The 20,169-nt window shown below is 46.9% G+C and overlaps 1 protein-coding gene across 1 annotated transcript; it reads right to left on the bottom strand.

The window, feature by feature from the left end:
- Positions 1-955: 955 nt before the first annotated feature.
- hdlbpb (high density lipoprotein binding protein b) lies at positions 956-18,691 on the bottom strand. The gene is made up of 28 exons (XM_041884048.2): positions 18,604-18,691; positions 17,332-17,411; positions 16,756-16,849; positions 16,328-16,482; positions 16,014-16,232; positions 15,576-15,782; positions 14,849-15,064; positions 13,901-14,107; positions 13,655-13,762; positions 11,577-11,681; positions 10,847-10,925; positions 10,560-10,699; positions 10,339-10,443; positions 10,128-10,241; positions 9,952-10,038; positions 9,629-9,760; positions 9,256-9,474; positions 8,684-8,905; positions 8,110-8,328; positions 7,033-7,183; positions 4,477-4,607; positions 4,259-4,363; positions 3,810-3,944; positions 3,588-3,731; positions 2,125-2,304; positions 1,711-1,827; positions 1,372-1,518; positions 956-1,253 (listed from the first exon to the last, which is right to left on the bottom strand). Exons 3-28 carry the CDS (start codon positions 16,829-16,831, stop codon positions 1,161-1,163), a joined length of 3,813 nt encoding a protein of 1,270 aa, XP_041739982.1. The 5' UTR covers positions 16,832-16,849; positions 17,332-17,411; positions 18,604-18,691; the 3' UTR covers positions 956-1,160.
- Positions 18,692-20,169: the final 1,478 nt, after the last annotated feature.

The raw sequence follows: 20,169 nt of genomic DNA, 5'->3' as shown, positions 1-20,169 counted from the left end.
ACAATTGGTAACACACTACGCCGTGAAGGACTGAAATCCTGCAGCGCCCTCAAGGTCCCCCTACTCAAGAAAGCACATATACAGGCCTGTCTGAAGTTTGCCAACGAACATCTGAATGATTCAGAGGAGAACTGGGTGAAAGTGTTGTGGTCTGATGAGACCAAAATCGAGCTCATTGGCATCAACTCAACTCGCCGTGTTTGGAGGAGGAGGAATGCTGCCTATGACCCCAAGAACACCATCCCCACAGTCAAACATGGAGGTGGAAACATTATGCTTTGGGGGTGTTTTTCTGCTAAGGGGACAGGACAACTTCACCGCATCAAAGGGACGATGGACGGGGCCATGTACCGTCAAATCTTGGGTGAGAAACCTCCTTCCCTCAGCCAGGACAATGACCCAAAACACACGGCCAAGGCAACAAAGGAGTGGCTCAAGAAGAAGCACATTAAAGGTCCTGGAGTGGCCTTGCCCGTCTCCAGACCTTAATCCCATAGAAAATCTGTGGAGGGAGCTGAAGGTTCGAGTTGCCAAACGTCAGCCTCGAAACCTTAATGACTTGGAGAAGATCTGCAAAGAGGAGTGGGACAAAATCCCTCCTGAGATGTGTGCAAACCTGGTGGCCAACTACAAGAAATGTCTGACCTGTTTTGCAGAGGGGTCAAATACTTATTTCCCTCATTAAAATGCAAATCAATATAACATTTTTGACATGCGTTTTTCTGGATTTTTTCCTGTCTCTCACTGTTCAAATAAACATACCATTAAAATTATAGACTGATCATTTCTTTGTCAGTGGGCAAATGTACAAAATCAGCAGGGGATCAAATACTTTTTTCCCTCACTGTATGTTGACGAGAGAGAGGAGAGGGGGATGGAGGAGAGAGAGAGAGGGAGAGGGATGGAGGAGAGAGGGAGAGAGGAGAGGGGGATGGAGGAGAGAGAGAGAGGGATGGAGAGAGAGATAGATGGGGAGAGGGGGATGGAAGAGAGAGAGAGGGATGGAGGAGAGAGAGAGAGAGATGGGGAGCGGGGGATGTGCTCTTTTTTCCTCTGGCCTTCCTGGGTTGTTGGTTGAGGGTAATAGCTGCGAGAGAAGCGGAGGGGTGAAGGCGAGTATCGATTTGTCCAGTGTTTGTTCTCTCCTCTCTCCTCTCTTCTCAAAACTTCTTGGGACCCCAGGCGGAGGTCTGTTTAGGGGCCAGGCCAGCGCCGAAGGTTGGGAAGTCCTCAGCACTGCTCATATCAGGAGCCTGAGACACACAACAACAACACAACGTTAGAACAACTTAATGATGAGGGGACAAAGATATAGGCCTACATGATGATGATGATGATGACAGAGTATAATGACAAGAATCAGACACGCACCTTGTCGTTCCAGGGGGCGTCCCGTACCACAAAGCCCTTGGCCGCCCCCCCGCTGTTGTCGCCACCCCCTCCGCCTCTTCCACCTCCATAGCGGGACGGGGGCTTCATGTAGGCAGCCATCGTCTCGGTCTCTGTCACACTCAACATCTAGCATGGGATGATGGAGAGATGGAAGTAGTAAAATAAGAAGTAGCAGGGAGAGAGAGAGAGGGAGATGGGGAGAGAGAGAGAGAGACATGGTCATCGAAAGACTTTGCATGGTGGCATAGGCAGAGATACAGTTTCTCATGCTTTCTCCATATATTCATAATTGTATCCATCCATCCCTCCGTCACTCACATATTCCTCCTCCAGATTGAGTAGGTGGTCTATGGCGTTGTCCACAATCTCTGGTAGTCCAGTCACTGTCACCCTGCCTGGGTCCTCTGAACCCGGCTGGGGAAACCGGATGTCCACCTAAACACACACACACACACACACACACACACACACACACACACACACACGGACAGAGGAGGGAAACCAAACCATGCCATGTCAGAGTGTGACACAAACACGCCTTAATTTGCATCCACAACATACTGTAGTTGTTAACATTTCAAAATAAGAGTTAAACTGATTCCCAGAGGTACTACAACAAAAAGTAAAAACTTTTTTTTGTAATGTGTATGTTGGTTGTGTGTTGCAATGTTGTGTGTGTACCTGTGACACCTTAATTTACCCTGGTGTTCAATCACCCCCTCACACCCGTACCTTGAACTCTTCCATGGTCTTGCGGATGGCCTTGCCGCGGGCCCCGATGATGCGTGCGTGTGTGCGGGGGTCCAGGTGCACGTCGTGGCTGACCATCTCTTGCAGCGTTGACACCAGCAGCTCTATGGCTGACCGCGCCTCTTCGGTGTTACGCTCATACCCAGAGATTACTATCACATCCTGGGAGAGAGAACAGAGAGAGATCACTATCACATCCTGGGAGAGAGAACAGAGAGAGATCACCATCACATCCTGGGAGAGAGAACAGAGAGAGATCACCATCACATCCTGGGAGAGAGAACAGAGAGAGATCACCATCACATCCTGGGAGAGAGAACAGAGAGAGATCACCATCACATCCTGGGAGAGAGAACAGAGAGAGATCACCATCACATCCTGGGAGAGAGAACAGAGAGAGATCACCATCACATCCTGGGAGAGAGAACAGAGAGAGATCACCATCACATCCTGGGAGAGAGAACAGAGAGAGATCACCATCACATCCTGGGAGAGAGAACAGAGAGATCACCATCACATCCTGGGAGAGAGAACAGAGAGATCACCATCACATCCTGGGAGAGAGAACAGAGAGAGATTACCATCACATCCTGGGAGAGAGATCACCATCACATCCTGGGAGAGAGATCACCATCACATCCTGGGAGAGAGAACAGAGAGATCACCATCACATCCTGGGAGAGAGAACAGAGAGAGATCACCATCACATCCTGGGAGAGAGAACAGAGAGAGATCACCATCACATGCTGGGAGAGAGAACAGAGAGATCACCATCACATCCTGGGAGAGAGAACAGAGAGAGATCACCATCACATCCTGGGAGAGAGAACACCATCACATCCTGGGAGAGAGATCACCATCACATCCTGGGAGAGAGAACACCATCACATCCTGGGAGAGAGAACAGAGAGAGATCCCCATCACATCCTGGGAGAGAGAACAGAGAAAGATCACCATCACATCCTGGGAGAGAGAGAACAGAGAGAGATCACCATCACATCCTGGGAGAGAGATCACCATCACATCCTGGGAGAGAGAACAGAGAGAGATCACCATCACATCCTGGGAGAGAGAACAGAGAGAGATCACCACCACATCCTGGGAGAGAGATCACCACCACATCCTGGGAGAGAGAACAGAGAGAGATCACCACCACATCCTGGGAGAAGAGGGGGAAAGAGAATAAGAGAGAGTGAATGTGTAAATGAGAAAGACAGCACAAGAGATGGAGAGAAGAATTAGGGGGAGGAGGAGGGAAGTTTGGAGTGTAGGAACAAGAGGGGAGAGGATGGGAACACGAGAAAGAACAGAGAGGAGAAGAGGGCGGGGCGAGAAGAGAGAGAAGAACCGTAAACACACAAAAAGGATAAAGGAAAGATGAGAGGGAGTGGTGGAAGAGAGCGAGAGAGCAACAGAACAGAGCAAGACACACACACACTCCTGACCTGCTGTTCGTCCCCTTTATCAGGGAACTGGACGATGACGTCGTGGTCTTTGCGGATCTGAGAGATGACCGCTCCCTTCCGGCCGATGATCTTGGGGTGGAACTTAGGATCTACTGAGATGGACACCTTGAAGCTCCTCAAGGCCTGGAGGGACAGAGAGAGAAACTAGTCAGTACTGTGTGTGTGTGTGTGTGTGTGTCCCTATTTAGCGTGTGTTCCTACCCTGTCCTCCTGTTCAGCCTGTAGTTCTTTGACCCTCTCCAGCAGGCCTAGCTTGGCCCGCTCTACGTTGGCCACCTGACCTGTCACCTTGATCACGTCTGACAGCTGCTCCGGCTGGGGCACCCAGATGTTCACCTACACACACCAGTTCCACACAGGGAGTTACAGTACAGAGTCAAATTTAGTCGGATTTTCCCATGGTTTCTTAGAACAGGCACAGTAGAATAACTATTGCTTTTGGCATCCTTTGATGGCAATCTGATCAAGACCAATTTAACGTTTTAGTTATTGTCCTAAAATATACATTATTTGCAGAATTGAATCAGGGATGACAGTAGTTTGCTTTACAAAAGTGCTATGATGATCAAATGCAGTGTGCGGCAATAAAGATTGAACGGCAGTGCTGTAATTCTATATGTCCACCAGAGGAGCGACATGGAGCGCCATACCTCGTACTCCTCCATCATCTTCCTGATGCCACTGCCCTTCTGACCAATGATGTAACGGTGCAGCTCAAAGGACACCTTAACATCCTCTGTGACTGGGACCAGAGCCTGGAGGGAGGGTGAAAGGAGAGAGAGTGAGAAAAGAATATGGACACAGCCCTCTCCCAACAGAATGTGAAAAGTGAACATCTTAAAATAGAAAGAAAAGCGACAGTTTCTACCAGTAGGGCAATCTTTGCCAGCTCACACTTCTCCGTCCGCCCCGAGATGGTGATGATGTCACACTTGCGAAGGACAAACTCCGACTCCGGGCTGGTGTCACCGTTCTCCCGAGGGGGAGGGGGCTCCTGACCTGCGGCGTCACCATGGCAACAAGAACACTTTCATTTTGAATTTTGAGACCCCTTGAAGTATAAAACAAATATATACAGTACCAGTTAAAAATTTGGACACACCTACTCATTCATGGGTTTTTCTATATTTTTACTATTTTCTACATTGTAGAATAATGGTGAAGACATCAGAACTATGAAATAACACATATGGAATCATGTAGTAACCAAAAAAGTGTTAAACAAATCAAAATATATTTTAGATTTTAGATTCTTCAAAGTAGCCACCCTTTGCCTTGATGACAGCGTTGCACACTCTTGGCATTATCTCAACCAGCTTCATGAGGTAGTCACCTGAAATGCATTTCAATTAACAGGTGTGCCTTCTTAAAAGTTAATATTTGTTTTGATTACAATTGTTTTGGGGCCTTATTGCTATTAACCAATACAAATGCATTGAATAAGAGATTCACTACATGGAACAACAGATAGCCCCCCCCCCCCAAACAAAAATCTAAAGGAAGTTTGTTTTGAAGTGTCTGTCCTATTTTTGAGAGATAAGAAAGATCAGGAAACATTTGTTATCGTTTTACATGTTTTTAACCCCTTATTTTTTGCACTAAACAGTCTCCATATACTGTATCTTCCATTCATTTTTTCAACTGGTACCGGGGGACCTTCAGATGAGTCTTGTGAGGCCTGTGGGCATCCTAATGCAAAACAAACAACATGTACACTACCGTTCAAAAGTTTTGAGTCTTACACCTCTCCTTTTTCCTTTCCTCTCTTTCTCTCCTCTTTCTGCTCGTTTTACAGCAAGTGAACAACTTCACGGCGGAGCTGCAGGCCAAGCCGGAGTACCACAAGTTCCTGATTGGAAAGGGCGGGGTCAACATCCATCGTGTGCGGGACAGGACGGGCGCTCGCATCATCTTCCCGTCTCCAGACGAGCCGGAGCAGGAGCTCATCACGAGTCTCAACGTCAACATTGAAGAGGCAACTCCGGGATGCTGACCTTCTAGGCAGAGTTGCAAAGAAAAAGCCATATCTCAGACTGCCCATCTTAATCTTTTATTTTTATTGGCCAGTCTGAGATATGGCTTTTTCTTTGCAACTATGCCTAGAAGGTCAGCATCCCGGAGTCGCCTCTTCACTGTTGACGTTGAGACTGGTGTTTTGCGGGTACTATTTAATGAACCTGCCAGTTGAGGACCTGTGAGGAGCCTGTTTCTCAAACTAGACACTAATGTATTTGTCCTCTTGCTCAGTTGTTCACCGGGGCCTCCCACTCCTCTTTCTATTCTGGTTAGAGCCAGTTTGCGCTGTTCTGTGAAGGGAGTAGTACACAGCGTTGTATGAGATCTTCAGATTCTTGGCAATTTCTCGCATGGAATAGCCTTAATTTCTCAGAACAAGAATAGACTGACGAGTTTCAGAAGAAAGTTATTTGTTTCTGGACATTTTGAGCCTGTAATCGAACCCACAATTGCTGATGCTCCAGATACTCAACTAGTCTCAAGAAGGCCAGTTTTATTGCTTCTTTAATCAGCACAACAGTTTTCAGCTGTGCTAACATAATTGCAAAAGGGTTTTCTAATGATCAATTAGCCTTTAAAAATGATAAACTTGGATTAGCAAACACAACGTGCCATTGGAACACAGGACTGATGGTTGCTGTTAATGGGCCTCTGTACGCCTATGTAGATATTCCATAAATGGACAGAAATATTGCTTTTCTTTCGAAAACAAGGACATTTCTAAGTGACCCCAGACTTTTGAACGGTAGTGTACGTGTTTGTGAGAGTCTCACCTTTCCACAGAGGGATCATTTACATTTTAGTCATTTAGCAGACGCTCTTATCCAGAGCGACTTACAGGAGCAATTAGGGTTAAGTGCCTTGCTCAAGGGCACATTTACGTCATTTAGCAGACGCTCTTATCCAGAGCGACTTACAAATTGGTGCATTCACCCTATAGCCAGTGGGATAACCACTTTACAAATTATTATTATTATTATTTTTTTTTGGGGGGGGGGTAGAAGGATTACTTAATCCCAGGTATTCCTTAAGTGTGTAGCCAAAACTGTTCGGACGCTACTGACAGAAGTTGTCAGATCGTCTGTACCGACTTCAGACGAGTCCCAAGACGCTTGTGGGGGTCGTAGAGCAAAACGGTCGAGTCACATCTTTCCATAGAGAGATGTCTCATGGTCTGAGAAACACCGCTCTAGCTCGGTCACGTTTCACCGCAGATGCGGAAGTGCGACATCGACGGATGCGGTGGATTGAGACGCAGCCAATGCAAAAAAAACAGATATCTCTAGCTTAAACTGACCGATTTTTATGGGGATTGTTGTTTTATGCTAATTCGATTTCCCCAGGGGGGCAGACATCAACCTTAGGGGGTTAACTGATGTAAAATGGTGTCTAGACCCCCTTGGCTGACCTGCTGTGTTGTTGGCATTGTCGTCTCTCTCTGGGAACTTGACCTGCACCTCGTGGTCTCTGGTGATCTGCTGGATCCTGCAGCCTTTAGGACCCATCACAGCCCTGTGGTACCGCTGGGGGACCGCCACCTCCACACTCACCTGGGCCTCCTGGAGGGAGGAAGATGGTCATCAAAACAGACTACACAATGGTCGAGTGCCTGCACGACTAGATGCGCGGGCGTTGCATTGCATCAACCAAGGGTTACGTGCCACGTCATCAACTGTGCAGTCAGGCATCAGATTGCTATATCATTTAAAATGTGTAAACTTGTGTCTTTAGTTGTAGTTAAACCTGAGCTCAATTTCGAGTCATAGCAACGGGTCTGAATACTTATGTAAATAAGGTAGCTGTTTTTTATTGGTAATACATTTGCAAACATTTCTAAAAACCTGCTTTCGCTTTGTCATTACGGGGTATTGTGTGTAGATTGATGAGGAAATGTTTCTATTTAATCCATTTTAGAATAAGGCTGTAATGTAACAAAATGTGGAAAAAGGGAAGGGGTTTGAATACTTTCCGAATGCACTGTATGTCTGTAATGTCTATGTTCATGTTTTAAATGTATGTCTGTAATGTCTATGTTCATGTTTTAAATGTATGTCTATAATGTCTATGTTAATTTTTTTAATGTATGTCTGTAATGTCTATGTTCATGTTTTAAATGCATGTCAATTGTAGTCTTTTTGTCTGTAATGTCTTTCTCCTTATATGTCGGACCCCAGGAAGACTAGCTGCCGCCATTGGCCAATGGGGATCCTGATAAAAATCATTTCATTTGGTTAGCTGATATATTAAATTACCTATCCAGGCATTGTATGATCTGTAAAATCGGGGAGGAACTTGACCATTATGATGACAGAGGCAGATAAAGTCTGTCATGCTATCCATCAGACAACGGGCAACAAAACCCCTGTTTGCTACTGTACTGAGTTGTCGTTCATGTGGTATTACCAACTATTTTACATATCGGCTTGAGTTTAAATCAATACAAGGCCACACACTCCCTCCCAACACACACCAACCTAGTACCTACCAGATCCTCTATGATCTCCTGAATTCTTAGTTTGGCTGCCTCCACACAGTCCTTGGCCCCCTTCAGTGTGATGCGGTCGCTGTGAGTCCCGGTGCGGGGGAAGCTGACCGCCACGCCGCCGTATTCCTCCGCCAGTTCCCTCAACACCTGGCCCCGCCGGCAGACAAAGTGCCGGTGGTGCCGCGTCTCCACAACCATGCTGTCCTCCACCATGTCATCCTGAGAGAGAGCGGGGAGGGAGGAGAAGGGACAGGGAGGAGGAGGAAGGAATAGGAGGGAGAGGAGGAAGATGGGGGATCAGTAAGACAGAGGGGTAGAAAAATAATGTAGTTAGCACGCCGCTGAGCTTTGTAAATTAAAGACAAACAAAAAAATATATATAATGCATTCAAATCAATAAAAGCTCTTTCCAAAATAATTTCAACTTCCCTTTCTATATCCTGTTAATATCCACAGTTTCATATCTCTCTTGAACATGTTAAGGTACTCGACTAGCTCCTCTGTTTAAAGCTCTTGCTTCTGTTTCTCCCTATCGAGCATGACTCTGTTCAACAAAAATCATCCGGACTAGTACCAGGTTTTTGACGAGTGTCTCCAGTTCTTTCTGGGCTAGTCTGACGGCCTCCTCCCTGCCTACGATGGTGATGAGCTCCTGCTCCGGCTCGTCTGGAGACGGGAAGATGATGCGAGCGCCCGTCCTGTCCCGCACACGACGGATGTTGACCCCGCCCTTTCCAATCAGGAACTTGTGGTACTCCGGCTTGGCCTGCAGCTCCGCCGTGAAGTTGTTCACTTGCTGTAAAACGAGCAGAAAGAGGAGAGAAAGAGAGGAAAGGAAAAAAGGAGAGGTGTAAGAGACTCGTGCTATTCAATCAAACCCAAAAATGTGAAACCAATACTTCCACATTCTGCCTAATTCTTTAAGCAGTGGGGGACAGACCTGCCTGCTATTTCTCCGTTCCCTCCTCCTCCCTCACCTTCAGCAGCTGTCTCTTGGCCCTCTCCACCTCTTCTGTCCCCCCTTCCCCCTTCCTCTCCCTCCCTCCCTCCCTCCCTCTCTCCTCTCCCTCTCTCCCTCTCTCTCTCTCTCTCCTCCTCCCCTCCCTCCCTCCCTCCCTCCTCTCCCTCCCTCCCTCCCTCCCTCACCTTCTCTTCAGCCAGTTGTAGTAGCTGTCTCTTGGCCCTCTCTACCTCTACGACGGGCCCTCTGATGGTCACCCTGTCTGACCCAGAGCCCTCGGAGGGGAAGTGGATGTGCACCCCGCCACAGTCCTCCATGATGGCCCGCACCAGGCAGCCCTTAGAGCCTATCAGAGAGTTGTGGAGCTTGGCTGGGATGGTCACCTCTGACTCCTTGATGTTGGCCTGGAGAGAGAAAGGAAGGGAGGGAGGGGGAATGGTTGAATCATCAAAACAGAGAGAGCGAAACAGGGAGATAAATAAAAGTAGAATCAGCAAGAGACAAGGGAAACACACAGAGAGACAGAGAGACAGAGAGATGCACACAGTGTTCTCTCACCAGTTCTCTCTGGATGGCTAGGATCTTGTCTCTGGCTGCTTCGCAGTGGTTCTTCCTCCCAGTGATCACTATCATCTCACTGTTACTGTTCTCTGTAGGCAGGTCAATCTTAGTGGTGGTCTCCTCACGGATCTGTGAGACTCACGCACATACACACAGACACACACACACACACACACACACATCATAAGAACGGCAAACTTGTAACCGATAACCTATATTGAAAATCTTCTCTATATATATGGCTACTATCAAGATAGACCAATATTTTGTCCTACTCTTCAAATCCAGCTTTTTGACTTCACACAAATGTAATCTCTCACCTTTTTGATGTTGGCACCTCCTTTGCCGATTATGTTTTTGTGGAACTGTTTGAAGATGGGGACGGAGAGTGAGAAGCTGTTCTCTATCTGAGAGAGAGAAAACCAAAGGAGAGGTGAGTAACCAAGAAGTAGTCCATTGTAAACAGGAAGTAATGCATGAATCAGTGAGGTCGTACCAGGTCTGCGATGAGTTTTGCCAGAAACTTGGCACATTTCTCCACCTCGTTCTTGGGCCCTCTCAGCTGCACAATGTCACTCTTCTGAGCCGGGTCGGGGAAATTGATCATGACCTGAAAGAGAGCGTCCAAAATAAGTCTGATTTTACACTAGAATGGGAAGTTATATTCCTAAAATCATAAAGGGACAAAAAAAATAGAACCTTGTTACCTCTGGGAACTTATCCCGAACCTCTTTGATCTTCTCTCCCTTCTGGCCGATGATGGTGCGGTGGAACTTCTGCTCCACAATCAAGTCTTTTGTAAGCTCATTCTCCTGCCCAGGGAAAAGGACAGTTGTCACCACTGAATATGGACTCCATCCAAGTTGCCAGGCCATTATCCCAAATTAATGGGAGAGGTTGGCACCCCCCTACTACCCCCTGTCCTCACCATCCTCTGTACCATCTCTATCAGCTCCCTGCGTGCCAGCTGCACCCCCTTGGGGTCCCCCTCGATCCGGACCAGGCCGCTTCGATCCGGCTCCTGGGGGATCCACACCGACACCTTGTACTGCTCTTTGATCCGGTTAACTGAAAAATACAGCATGGGATTTACATTACTATATAATTTAAAGTGTGTGTGTGTGTGTGTGTGTGTGTGTGTGTGTGTGTGTGTGTGTGTGTGTGTGGGTGTGTGGGTCTGGGTGTGTGTGTGCGGGTGTGGGTGTGTGTACTCACTGTTGGCGCCGTTCTTGCCGATGAGGTGTCTGTGAAAGCGTTGGTCTATGTTGACCTCAGTGTAGTCCATCCTCACCAGCTTAACACAAGAAAACAGGGTTCCATGTTAGAGTAGATGGTCTCGTTCCTTGCAAGATGTCCTCATATCTAGGGAGTTTCTCTTTGCTACGGTTGCCTGTACTTGCTCTTTGGAGGGTTAAGACTGGGCTGCTGTCATTTGAACAAAACTTATTGAGCGATAAATCAATATTGATCAGTTGTGTGTGTGAGAGTGAGATGTTAAAATGCAGCTCTGCCGTTGGAACAAGGTGCTGTCATGCAGCTCTGCGGTGGGAACAAGGTGCTGTCATGCAGCTCTGCGGTGGGAACAAGGTGCTGTCATGCAGCTCTGCGGTGGGAACAAGGTGCTGTCATGCAGCTCTGCGGTGGGAACAAGGTGCTGTCATGCAGCTCTGCGGTGGGAACAAGGTGCTGTCATGCAGCTCTGCGGTGGGAACAAGGTGCTGTCATGAAGCTCTGCGGTGGGAACAAGGTGCTGTCATGCAGCTCTGCGGTGGGAACTAGGTGCTGTCATGCAGCTCTGCGGTGGGAACTAGGTGCTGTCATGCAGCTCTGCGGTGGGAACTAGGTGCTGTCATGCAGCTCTGCGGTGGGAACTAGGTGCTGTCATGCAGCTCTGCGGTGGGAACTAGGTGCTGTCATGCAGCTCTGCGGTGGGGCTCAAACTCACCAGGTCTCTGATGATGTCTTGTATCTGAACCTGGGCCTGTTCCACCTCCTCCGTGGGGCCCTCCAGGCAGATCCGCTCCTCGCCGTCTGTGAACTCAATGTGAACCTAAACACACAGGGGTTAAAGGTCAGGGGTCAAGCCACTTAAAGGGGTCATCTGGTTCTGGCACCCTCCATATGTCAGCTCAGTGAGCTAAGTGTGTCTCAATGTAGCTAGGGACATAAAGAGCTCCAATCCCTGGAGAGCAGCAGGTATATCAGGCTTTTTCAAAGTAATCCATAAGTAGTGCACTATATAGAGATAGGGTGCACCCTAGGTCAGACTAGTAGAGCTACTGACAAACATGTGTCTGTCCAAGCATTTCCCAGGCGGGTATGTGGTGTTATTGTTGTTGTTGTTGACCACCTAAATATACAGTACCAGTCAAAAGTTTGGACACACCTACTCATTCAAGGGTTTTTCTTTATTTTTATTATTTTCAACATTGTAGAATAATAGTGAAGACATCAAAACTATTAAATAAACAAATCAAAATATATTTTATATTTGAGATTCTTCAAAGTAGCCATCCTTTGCCTTGATGACAGCTTTGCACACTCTTGGCATTCTCTCAACCAGCTTCATGAGGTAGTCACCTGGATTGCATTTCAATTAACAGGTGTGCCTTGTTAAAAGTTAATATTTGTGGAATTTCTTTCCTTCTTAATGCGTTTGAGCCAATCAGTTGTGTTGTGACAAGGTAGGGGGGGTATACAGAAGATAGCCCTATTTGGTAAAAGACAAAGTCCATATTATGGCAAGAACAGCTCAAATAAGTAAAGAGAAACGACAGTCCATCATTACTTTAAGACATAAAGGTCAGTCAATACGGAAAATTTCAAGAACTTTGAAAGTTTCTTCAAGTGCAGTCACAAAAACCATCAAGCGCTATGATGAAACTGGCTCATGAGGACCGCCACAGGAAAGGAAGACCCAGAGTTACCTCTGCTGCAGAGGATAAGTTAATTAGAGTTAACTGCACCTCAGATTGCAGCCCAAAAAAAATGATTCACAGAGTTTAAGTAACAGACACATCTCAACATCAACTGTTCAGAGGAGACTGCATGAATCAGACCTTCATGGTCGAATTGCTGCAAAGAAACCACTACTAAAGGACACCAATAAGAAGAAGAGTCTTGCTTGGGCCAAGAAACACGAGCAATGGACATTAGACTGGTGGAAATCTGTCCTTTGGTCTGGTCCAAATTGGAGATTTTTGGTTCCAATCGCCATGTCTTTGTGAGACGCAGAGTAGGTGAACGAATGATCTCCGCATGTGTGGTTCCCACCGTGAAGCATGGAGGAGGAGGTGTGATGGTGCTTTGCTGGTGACACTGTCGTGATTTATTTAGAATTCAAGGCACACTTAACCAGCATGGCTACCACAGCATTCTGCAGCGACACGCCATCCCATCTGGTTTGCGCTTAGTGGGACTATCATTTGTTTTTCAACAGGACAATGACCCAACACACCTTCAGGCTGTGTAAGGGCTATTTGACCAAGAAGGAGAGTGATGGAGTGCTGCATCAGATGACCTGGCCTCCACAATCACCCGACCTCAACTCAAGTGAGATGGTTTGGGATGAGTTGGACCCCAGAGTGAAGGAAAAGCAGCCAACAAGTGCTCAGAATATGTGGGAACTCCTTCAAGACTGTTGGAAAAGCATTCCAGGTGAAGCTGGTTGAGAAAATGCCAAGAGTGTGCAAAGCTGTCATCAAGGCAAAGGGTGGCTACTTTGAAGAATCTAAAATTGGTTACTACATGATTCCATGTGTCATTTCATAGTTCTGAGGTCTTCACTATTATTCTACAATGTAGAAAATAGTAAAAATAAAGAAAAACCCTTGAATGAGTAGGTGTGTCCAGAATTTTGACTGGTACTGTATAAAGTCATGTTTCTGGCCACAACCAAATATTTCGCCACAACCCTCCATCTCTCCCCCTATCCCGCCTCGCTCTCCAATTTTATTTTGAATAATTTCATCTCTCTCTCCCTCTCTGCCCCCATCAGTCCCTCCTTTCATCTCTCTCTCTAACCTTGGGTAGCTGCTGTGTGATGCGTCCGATGTTCTGTCCCTTCTTTCCGATGATGAAGCGATGGAGCCAGGCCGGGGCCGTCACCTCCACCACCATCACACTCTTGGCCTGCAGACAGAGAGGCAATTGGGATCAGACACGCACACGCTGTATAGCTCTCTCTCTCACATAGTGTACCAGACAACCAATCAGCAAACAAGATAATTACTCCTCTCCTCTCCCACTTCCTCCTTCTCCTCCAATCACCTTGGCATAGACCTGTGTGAGTGCAGGTCCCAGCTTGTCCGGCTCGCCCCTCAGGATGATAGTCTCCGAGCCGGAGTCCAGCGGGGGCATCTCCACAGAAACCCCTGTGGTCTCCATGATCTCATGCAGGCTGTTGCCTTTAGGTCCCACAATGTACTTATGCTGCGACTTCTTCACCTCCACTGAGATGGTGGTGGTCTTTCTTTTCTGGAGGATGGAGGGAAGGTGAGGGGGAGGGAGGTGAGGGGGAGGAAAATGGAGGGGTGACAGAGGAGAAAGGAAAGAGATTGAGAGTGACAGATAAAAGAGAGACGAAGTGTGCGTGTGAGAGAGAGAGAGAGAGAGGGAGAGAGAGAGAGAGAGAGAGCTAGTCTCAGATACAGTACAGTATTATGCAGTAAAATAACATTAGCATTCCCATCCTGTTGTCTTTCTATTCCACTAGAATCCACACCCATTATCTCTGCCTGCTCTGTATCATCAACCCACTACAGCTCCACAATGTATCCCTCTCTTTTTCCTCTCCATGGTTCTCTCCCTCCATCCCTCACCATGAACCTCTATTGTCTAACACAGACACAGTTTCACAGAAACAGACGAAGACACACAGATCCATACAGACCAGCATCAACCACAACACCCCCAGGCTGGTGCGTTTTGAACAGGCGTGCACACACAGGCACACACAGAGGGAGAAAAATCCATTTGTGTTGATGTTCTATGACTGACTGACTACTTCCTGCTGTTTTGTAGGTTCCTACAGTGGATAGCTAGCATGCCTGTGTAGGTTTTTTTATTGTGGTTCCTAAGCAACCCGCTCCCTCTCAAACCCAACTTTGACATCAAACAGTGACAAAAGGTAAGCCAATGTCATTCAGTGATACATTTGCTTAGATATTATGTGGTGACGTCAAGTTCGGGTCAGCTCTCTCTCTCTCACACACACACCTTCTCGTCGTAGATGGCCCGTATGCGGCTGATGGCGAGGGCGACAGCCTCCTTCTCCCCGGTGATGACGATCTCGTCCTTGTGCAGGCTGGGCGGGGGGATACTGATGCGGGCCCCCGTCTCCTGGCACAGTTCCTGGACCAGACGGTTGTGGGCCCCGGCGATGAACGGATGGAACACCTTCTCCAGGGAGAGACGCTCCACTGCTCGCTTGTCCTGGAGGACAGGAGATGGAGAAAAATAGAAACTATCAAGTATTGCATCTGACACACACACACACACATATCATATCTACACCATACATAACCATATCAATCTGGGTCTTTTTGTTTGGGTTTCATGCCATATCATTAGTAGGGCTGTGACGATACCAGTATCGCAATATTTTTTCCATGGCAAAAATGAAAACACAAAGCGGACCAAACTCTTTTTGTCCTTTAAAAACCTGCTGTATGTAAAATAGTGTGTGCTATAGCTTGGAAAATAAATAAATGTGACTCTGGATGACAACATAATGATGTTTGTTTCCAACATTAGGGCTGTTTTCCTAAAGAAGTTAAAGCCACTTTGTGTTTTTTTCCCCTTGCCAGGATACTAACGAGTGTCGCGATATTGGCATCGTCCTGGCCCTAATAATTAGTATATAAAAAGAATTAACATATTGTTGAAAACCGAAGCATCTTCATAATCATCATCACCAGCACTTTGACCCCTGGCCCCCTCTGACCTGTTCGGCTGATATCAGCAGTATCTCGTGACGAGCCTTCTCGATGCCCTCCTTGGTGCCTGTGATCCTGATGTTGAGGCTGGGGTCGTCAGATCGGGGGATGGCGATCTTACTGGCTGTCTTCAGCTCCAGCTCCTGGAGTTTCTCACCGTTCTTACCGATCACAAATCGGTGGTGCTCCTTGGGGATGGCCACCGTGGCCGAAGCCTGGGAACAAGGGAGGGGAGGATGGGTGGAGGGAGGGGAGAGGGGAGGAGGGATGGATGGAGAGAGATAAACGCAAATGTATATCGCAATAACGATAAATATGATCGATATTACATCGATATACCGTCCAACCCTAATCTGAATATTGAGAGCATTTATAAAGTTCTGCACCTGGGGATGGCGATTGGGTTTATAAACAAAAGGAGAAAATAGAAGAACTAAAATCTGAACCTGTGTCTGCAGCCGAGCCACGATCTCCTTGCGGGCCTTCATGACAGAGTCCAGTTTCCCAGTGACCATGATGGAGAGGCCCTGGTCCTTGGCCAGCGACAGCTCGATGTGAGCCCCCGTCCGCTGCATGATGTCCAGGCACACCTTGGCCTCCTCGCCCCCGTCGCCAAACTGGCTGTTGTCCTTGTAGCGCCGCTCCTCCAGGGGTACGTTGAACACCTGGGAGAAGGAGAGGGGGAGGAACGAGAAGGTGGTGTGACGGTGAGGCCAAAACAGACCGTGTGTACGTGTGCTTGTGCGAATGTGCGCGTTACCTGGGTGATGACAGAGGCTTTGATGGGTCTGATCTTGGAGCCCCACACCCCGGCAGGCTCTCCAGACTTGTCCCCCGGAGCGCCCTTATTCTCAGGGAGGGGAGGGAAGGCCTCCAGGTAGGTGGGGATATAGGCTTCATCCTCGGGTACACCACCTTGAAGGAGGGGAGGGGTGGACGGATGGAGAGAGACAGAGACATGGAAACAGAGAGGTAGAAAAAGGCCGAAAGAGAGATTCATGCAACCTCAAAGGCAGAAAAAGCCAAACCGTCACACAAAACACAATCCAAAATCCATACAGACTTAGCTAAAGCCTAAATGCGTTTTCTTGTCCAAAGGTTGCATTCAAATATGCATCCGGTTGTTGGCAACTCCAATAAGGGTGAATAAATAGGAGTCTATCCACTGGTCCCAGATCAGTATAATACCTGTCATCTCCTGGTCTTTGATCCCACTGCGGTGCTCAGCAAAGCTCTCCGGGGTCAACACAGCCACAGAGCTCATGGTTCAAGAGTTATTCCACTGGAAGAGAAGGTGAAAAAGACACAGGAAGGGGATAGTATTAAACACTGAGCCATACGTTTGTGGATCCCAAACTGCTTACTCAAGTGTGACAGCCCACCATAAATACTGACTGTAGCCAATTATTTGATCACTAATAGCCTGATAAAATGTTCTCTAGACCACCCCTCTCCTCATGTACTGCACTCTCTTTATAATATAGGCCTACTGTTCTCTCCAGTATTATATCCTCAGTGGGTTTCTAGTCCCAGAAGAGAGAGCGACTCCCACTAGGGTAGTGGTTCAGCACCAATTAAAACCACACACACCTTGATGGAAAATACATCAACTAAAACACATCTACAGGCTAAACCTTGAGTTACAACAGAGTACGGTTTCGATCTCGTGAAGGAAATACAGAGATAACATATAATGGAAGACATGCATTTAAACTTTGTGCAAATAGCTATCCACCTTTCCTGGCCAGAGAGACCCGCACTCACCTGCAAAAGGTCAGTTACCAGAGAGTCCGTCCTGTTGGTGGCTACCGTAATCGCTTCAGTGAGAGTCTGTGGGTTTGGTCCTGGAGGGAAAGACAGAGACATACAGAGGATAGAAGAACCAAAAGCACAGTGTGGGGGCTGGTCAAAACATTACTAACAAACACAGAGGGGAAAACACTGACAAGCAAAGATTTATCAAACACACCTTTCACCTTTCTCTCTGGCTTACTCCCCTCTTCTACCCCATCCCCCTTCTTTCCTTCCCCTCCCTCTCGTTATCTTTTTATCTCTCCCTCACACCAAAACAACAAGCTACCTCACCCCCCAGCCCCAGTGACTTTGCTAGCCCTCAAGGGTAGGGCCCAGGCCCCTGCTGTGGTGGTTCATGTCCAGGGGCTAGCAGCAGCAGGAGTAAATAGATGGTACTATGGATAGACTCCCTCTCTCTTCTCCTCCTGTTCTGGTCCCTTCCCTGGACACCTGTGTGTGTGTGTGTGTGTGTGTGTGCCCTGAAGACCTGACGGCCTAATTGGACCCTCTGCCTGTGAGCAGAAAGGAGCACCGACTACCTCCCGTTGGGATGAGACTCACAGTACACGCACACACACACACACACACACACACACACACACACACACACACACACACACACACACGTACAGCCCACACGTACAGCATACAAGCATGCTCGCGCGCGCACACACACACTGCTCTGAGCTTTAAACTTAAATCTGATCAACAGCATTGTTGACATGCAAACAGAGTTAACAAACAACAACACATTGTTCACTACGTGTAAAACACACACACACACAGGTAGAGTGGGTAGTGAACTAGTACAGTGCTGAATAATGCGCATAACTAAGCATTTATTGTTTCATCTATGATAGCTAGCCAATTTTGTGCTAGGTAGCTAGCTACAGTAGCTAGCTTACTAGCTACATAATGAACATAAGCTAGCTACTGTAGCTAACGTTAGGCATTCAGCTAACTAACAGTGTGGCTGACTGGCTAACGTTGACTGATAATCGGCTAACAAGCCAGCTATAATGCATATGGATTAGCTAGCTAACATTAGCTAACTAGCCAGCCAGATAGCGGTAACAGTATTTTGCATCGCTAGCTGTACTGCTAACTCTAGCTGTTGTTGTTACACATTTTCTAGCTACTGTACGTTGTTGTGATCATGTTCTCCACAATACTTGCAATCTCTTACATTGAAATGACATATTGTATAACAACACACATATTTTAACGTGTAAGTAATCGTACCTTGTAAGTCGAAATTTAAATACTCATCAATTTGACAGGTGATGTAAACACACGCTCCCTCACACATTCAACCACTGATTGGTCTGAAAGCGTTTCACCTAGCGGCGGAGGGGTTTCACGAACGGCTAGTGCTATCTGCAATCCTTGGGACGTCCCTACCTTAACCCTAACCTTACCCCTACCCTTGCCCTAAACCTAACCCTTGCCCTAACCCTTACCATAAACCTTATCCTAACACTAACACTAACCCCTTGAACCATAACCCTAACCGTAACGTTTTAAATTTAAACTTCAATGGGGTGACGTCAGAGTTGGGACGTCCCAAGGATGCCATTTAGACTTTTCCTTTCACGCACACAACGTCAACCCCAAAGAAAACACCACTCCCTCACCACTGAAAAGCCGCAGTATCTTCTCGCGGCAGGAGTAGCTACCCTAGTTAAATAGAGCGTTCTCTGCCTAACTACGTATTTTATTCTATGCAATGGAAAAATGCATTACATACGTACTAGGCTACGTAATGCATTTTCTCTCTCCATTCATAAAATAGCCATTGCATATAGAATAAAATGACCCAATTGATCTGATCGAATTATTAATGATTAGGAAAATGCACAAATCCCACAGCACTTTATGAAGAGATGCTTTGCCTCCACCTTCTGAAAATGTAGCAACTTTTCAGATTGCCATGTAATTGACCGGATCTACTTCTCATTCGTTGTATGCAATCTTTAATTTTAAACACAAACTGCATACATGAATAGCACTGTAATATTTGGAAAACATGGTTTCAATGTATAAAGTGAGACAATTAGAAATGGTATGGCTATTCAATAAAAAAATGCATAGAATAACCAAGACTGGACTATAACCCAATAGATTATTATGAGTATGACATGACAGTCAAAAATACAGTGTAAACGTTTCTACAGACTCCAGATTATTATTATTATTATTATTATTATTATTATTATTATTTTAGATGAGAGTAGTAAACAAACAAAAATGAATAGTGGTTTAAGGCTATGTCGAGGGGCGGGACCAGAGACAGACACTCTCACAAGGAACTCTTGAGCACCTGTCAATTTGTGCACCTGCACGGAAGGAAATTAATAAGCATTACAAAATAAATCATCTGGGTCTATGTAATTCTGAAGTATGGCAGTAAGGAACCTATAGTAATACAAAAAGAAAGAGAAGATCTATATTATTTAAAAAAAAGTAGGCCTATTTATAAAGGAGTTAGGCTATTTAGCCTATTCCTGAAAATGCTGCTCAAGCACTTCTATTATAATATCTCGCCACCAGTGTGTCAGTGTGTTGTTTTGAAAGGATGTTTAGTCCATTGAAAGGGCGAGTTGTGTTCTGTTTGTGTTGTGAGAGGAGAGGGAGACAGAGGGGAGAAAGGGAGGGGGAGTGGGGTGGATAAATCTCGGGGGGGCACAACCCCACACTCGCGGGCGGACAGCAGGCGCACGCACGCAAACGCAAGCAGGAAACAAAGAACTGGCAATGATGACATCGCTCCCGAACCGCACAGATAAAAGCATACTAGGACCTACAGCG

The sequence above is a fragment of the Coregonus clupeaformis genome, unplaced genomic scaffold (genome assembly GCF_020615455.1).
Source record: "Coregonus clupeaformis isolate EN_2021a unplaced genomic scaffold, ASM2061545v1 scaf0327, whole genome shotgun sequence".
Classification (NCBI taxonomy): domain Eukaryota; kingdom Metazoa; phylum Chordata; class Actinopteri; order Salmoniformes; family Salmonidae; genus Coregonus; species Coregonus clupeaformis.
Note: the sequence above shows the minus strand (reverse complement) of the source record. Positions and strands in the feature narration are given on the sequence as shown.